Source organism: Fonticula alba, assembly GCF_000388065.1.
Source record: "Fonticula alba strain ATCC 38817 unplaced genomic scaffold supercont2.7, whole genome shotgun sequence".
Lineage (NCBI taxonomy): Eukaryota > Rotosphaerida > Fonticulaceae > Fonticula > Fonticula alba.
The window spans coordinates 806,132-810,670 of record NW_009242977.1 but is presented as its reverse complement, the minus strand read 5'-3'; the positions used below and the strand labels follow the sequence as shown (position 1 = coordinate 810,670).

Below are 4,539 nucleotides of genomic sequence, written 5' to 3'. Positions count from 1 at the left end.
GGGCGGGAGGGCACTATCGCCAAAGAGAGAGAGAGAGGGAGGAAGAGGACCCACACACCTGGCTGGGCGGCCCCTACACACGGGAGAGTAAGGAGGAGAGGGGGGGGGGGTGCAGGCAGGGAAGGGAGGAGGCGCCTCTCCGGGTAGCGACGTCAGGCCAGGTGCGCGGGCAGGAGACGGGCAAGCGAAAGAGAGAGAGAGAGAGAGGGAGGGAGAAGGAGAATGGGATGGAGGGGGTGGCCAGTGGCAGGAGGGAGGGGCGGGGATGGAGGCACTGCGAATGGGCGAAGCCGGACAACACGCCAGCGGAAGAGGCGAAATCTGCCGGATTGTGCCTCACCCTGCCCCGGCCCGCCCTGTGCCAGAAAGCAGGGGCTCCCGTGCGTCGGCGCGCCGTCGCGCGCGCGCGCGCGCGCACACACACACACACACACACTCACACACACACACACACACAGTCACTCTCACATTCTCGCCGGCGGGGCAGGGGTCCGGCGGGAACCAGTCGGGGAACGCCAGGTCCGCCACGACGGCCGGAGGGCCGGGCGCGTCCTGGCGGGGCCCTTTGTTTTGGTCGCCCGCCCGGGCCGAGCACCCGCGCGGACCCCGCCCGTGTGTCCCGGAAGGGAGGGATCCGGTCGGACACCCGAGGAAGCTTGAAATGACCTGATAGGAAAGCACCACCGCCCCCGCCCTCCCCCCCGCACGGGGAGAGGCCCGGACGGGCAACGGTTCCCCCCCCCCCCCGAGGTCCGGTCTGGCTGTTTGCCACTGCGCTGCAGCCCCAAGTCCCAGCCCAAGGCTGCGGGATCCGGGGCGCTTCGCGGCCCCTCCACGCCATTTGGGGGAGTTGCCCGTGCTGGGATGACTCCCCCGCCCCCGGCCGTTGTCCCAGCCGGCCGGCCGCAGAGGGCTGTCCCCGCTCTGGTCGACGAACACCTGCCAACTCATAGCTGTCCCCTCCGTGGCCGTCCTGACGCCAGGCTCTCCCCGTCTCCCCCCCCCGGCCTGCCCCCAACGAGCGCGCCAGTCGTCCGCGGCCGGAGACGCCGCGGATGCCGGATCTGTGGTGCTCATTTATCCGAGGGCATTTGCGGTATACGTACTTTTGTATGGGGATGTTCACCGCCGAACGCCGGGCCGCCCAGCCGGCATTCCTCCCGACCCCCCCCCCAGGGGGAGAGACCCTCAGACTCCCGATCGGCAGCGTGAAAAAGGCCTCCGCCAAGGGCATGCCCTTCACCGGCGAACAAGCATGGATTTTCGTCCAGCCCCCGTAAGTGCCCTTTTGTTTAATGGCAAGCAGTATTGGCCGGGCCCAGAAAAACGGGGCTCCCTCTTGTCGCCCCACCCGCACGCCAGCGCTCCAAGGCTTCCTGTCGTGCTCCAACACAGGGGCATGGCCGCGAAGACGCCCGTCTCCGCCGCCGCCCCGTTGCTCCCCCCAGGTTCGGGCAGGGTACCCCTTTATTGATCACCCCCCCCCCCCCCTCCCCCGGTGGGGAAGAAAAAAAAGAAGAGCAACACGAAGGGGCTCCAAAAGCACAGCCGCTCTGCTGCCCCGCCCTCTGTTTCTCCTCGCCCCCACCCCTCAATCTCGAGGCCGGCTCGAGAAGAAGGTCCTCCGGGTCGTTGCTTGTCGATCACAGACAGGCCGGGCTAACGCGGGCCACCACCCTCCATTAGCCCAGATACCAACGCCCACGTCGGGAAACACCATTCCGATCTACCCACGCATGGCGCCGGTGGAATGTTGTACATGTATTGGGCGGGGTGTCATGCGCATCCGTGTATGTGCGTGTGCGCACGGAGAGGCAGCCATTTTTGTCGTCTGCTTGCTTTCGCTTGCTCGTTCGCATGCTCGTTTCCCCCCTCCCTTCCTCCTGCATGGTCGCGTGTGGGCCTGTCCGGCGCGCAGCGTGTTGTCGTGTGATCGACCATTGGGCGCAGGCAGGGGGCAGGATGCCCGCATGGAGGAGGGGGAAGAGGCAGGGAAAGGCAAGCGCACCCTGGCGGTGGAAGGAGAAGAGAGGAGGAGGAGGAGGAGGAGGAGGGGGAGGAGGGCCTTTCGTGAGGGGTGAGAGGAGGGGGGTGGCTGCGGGGAAGGCGTGCGCATGCAGCGGTGGTGGTGGCGATGGCGGTGGCGGCGGCGGTGCCGGGAGGAGGGCAGTGGGAGAGAGGGACTGGCAGGTCTGGTGCTGGCATGCCGGCATCATGGCCGGGGAGGCGCGAGGGTGGCACACGAGAGCGCTCTCGTCCCCCTTTTCCAGCCCTGAGTGGGGTTTGAGCGGTTGATATTCGAAGATGGATGCGGGGAGGTTGGGGGTGGGAACAAGGTCAAGGGGATGGGTCGGGGGAAGGGAGAGGGGGGACAGGGGCAGGAGAGGAGGGAGGTAGGCCCAGGTGCACGCGTGGGGCGTGGCGGCGGGGGCGAAAAAAAAAAAAGGCAGGCGGCCAGCCGCCGGTGGCAGGGAGAGAGCGCCCCCCCCCTGCTCAGGCTTGGATCTGGGAGTGTGCCTTGGAGAGCTGCGCGCGGGAGGCCCCCCCGCCCAGCAACACATCCGGAAGTGGGGCGTGTCAGTGGACAATTCCCCGGGGCACGGGGTGCATGTATCACCTCCCGAGGCGCATCGGACAAGGAGGCGCAGGGGGGGCACAGACCATGTGGAAGGAGGAGGAACAGACAAGCGAAAAGGGAAAAGGGAAAAGAGGCAACGCACGAGCTGGCGAACACGGCCAAGGGCTATTGATGATGATTCATTCCCCGAGGCGTCGGTCGGGTGGAGCAGGGTCGTATCCTCCGGTCGGTAAAGCGGCCCGGCGATGACCACATCATCCATGACAACGATCGACGTGCCGTCCCACTTGCAGGGCATGCTAAGCGCGCGGTATGCGTGTGCGTGTGCGTGTGCGTGTGCCGAGGCCAAGCAATCGGTTAGAGGGGGCACGTGGGGGAGCATGGCGCCGGGGCAGCGGCATAAAAAAAGACAGGTGCTGGGCCGGAGGCGAGGTCACAAACTGCCGTACGCACGTCCGGAACAGATGATCAAAGACCTTCTGGCCGAGGTTGGACACGGTCTCCGGGGCAATGCGACGGACATGGCGATTGGCCTCGCGCGCCCAGCGGGACATTTCCGACTGGATTTCCGCCAGCGGGACAACATGGTTGATGCGGGCCAGCTCGGCTGCCGGCAGGGTGCTCCGCTCCGGGCCGAAGTGGTGCAGGTGCCCGGCAACGGTGCTGAGGTCCAGCGGGACCACCGACTCCACCTGGGCCAGGAACACCAGGTGCGACTCCAGCAGGCGCGGCGGGGCCGAGTGATACGGCGGCTGGGCCATCAGCGAGAGGATGACCACCCCGTGGTCCAAGTGCAGGGCGGCCACGATGCCGGACAGCGGCGTCGCCGCCGGGGCCTTCAGGGTGATGGTCACCGGGCTGCCAGCCTCCAGGAGATTGATCCACACGGGGAACTGCGCCCGAGGAGCGGCGGGGGTGTCGGCGGCCGAGTCGGCGGCCGGGCCTGGCTGGGCGCCGGTGACACCGGCCACGGAGGCAGGAGGGGAGCCGCCGGCGCGTGGGCCACCATTCGGCGGACCACCGCCACGGCCGGCGTTGCCATTGCCATTGCCGTTGCCATTGCCGTTGCCAGCGCGGGGAGATGCGGGACCGGAGGACCCGGCGCGCGGTGACTGAGCCGGGGAGCCTGGCGGCGAGCGAACCGGCCGGGGAGAGCCACGCCCGGCGGTGGGGTTGCCCCGGGGAGGGGGGCTCCCGGGAGCGACCGCGGCGCCGGCGGCGGCCGGAGGGGGCGACCGGGACCCGGACGGCGGGTTGAGAGGCGGCCGGACGGTGCCGGTCGACGTTGCGGCCGAGGAGATCCCGGCCGTGGTGCCGGGCATCGGGGCCGGGCGGGGGGTCGGGGACTTGCGCCCGGGGCCCGGAGCCGCGGCGCCGGCACCACCCCCAGGGGAGGTGGCTGTGTTGGTGGCGCTGGCGGTGGCGGTGGCGGCAGGCCCCGGGGCCGATGTCGGGGACATGGTCGGGGACAGGGGCTGCAACGGGCGGACCGCCTGCGCGCCGGTCGGCGAGCCGGGCATCGGGTCCATCTGCGGGCGAACCGCTGGCGAGGAGCGTTTACCGCTCAGCGGCGGCCGGACGGGAGGGGACTGGGTCATACAGACGAGAAGAGGGGATGGACTGGAGGGGGGCAGGGCAGAGCGAGAAGGCGCGCGCGAGCGTCCGGAGAGCTGGAGGGTTAGTCTCAATCGCCGGGGAAACGGGGAGCCTGCAGGGGGGAGGGGAGGGGAGGGGGGGGGGGCCGTACGGGCGTCAGGGGAGGGGGGAGGTGGAGGTGCGCGCGCGCGCCGCAGGCGGGTGGGTGCGCGTGTGTGTGTGTATGTGTGCGCCGAGCGCGTGGGTGCCGTGCGCGCGCGTGTTGTCGGAGGGGCGAGGAGTGGAGTGAGGGACGCTGGAGGGATCCGTCGACAGTGCCAGGCAAGGCAGGAGCAGGGCGGGGGGGGGGAGGAGGGAGAGAGGGA

At 69.4% G+C, this 4,539-nt stretch overlaps 2 protein-coding genes across 2 annotated transcripts in view; both read right to left on the bottom strand.

The window, feature by feature from the left end:
* The window catches only part of H696_04380 (hypothetical protein), a 6,877-nt gene extending 6,667 nt beyond the window's left edge, over positions 1–210 (bottom strand). Inside the window, exon 1 of the mRNA XM_009498257.1 lies at positions 59–210. The gene's annotated coding sequence lies outside the window, so the exon portion shown is untranslated. The remainder of the gene's footprint in view (positions 1–58) is intronic.
* Positions 211–1,746: 1,536 nt separating this feature from the next.
* Positions 1,747–4,517, bottom strand: H696_04379 (hypothetical protein). Its single transcript, XM_009498256.1, has 4 exons — positions 4,326–4,517; positions 3,032–4,198; positions 2,721–2,877; positions 1,747–2,526 (listed from the first exon to the last, which is right to left on the bottom strand). The coding sequence occupies exons 2-4, from the start codon at positions 4,174–4,176 to the stop codon at positions 2,494–2,496; spliced, it is 1,335 nt and encodes a 444-aa protein (XP_009496531.1). The 5' UTR covers positions 4,177–4,198; positions 4,326–4,517; the 3' UTR covers positions 1,747–2,493.
* Positions 4,518–4,539: the final 22 nt, after the last annotated feature.

Bases quoted from the DNA above. Each gene is read 5' to 3' on its own strand.
- H696_04379 (XM_009498256.1), bottom strand. From the start codon at position 4,176: ATGACCCAGTCCCCTCCCGTCCGGCCGCCGCTGAGCGGTAAACGCTCC. The intron at 2,878-3,031 runs GTGCGTACGGCA...CCGCGCGCTTAG, and splicing joins TTTGATCATCTGTTCCGGAC to CATGCCCTGCAAGTGGGACG. The intron at 2,527-2,720 runs GTGCGTTGCCTC...TCCCGCGCGCAG, and splicing joins TTGGCCGTGTTCGCCAGCTC to CTCTCCAAGGCACACTCCCA.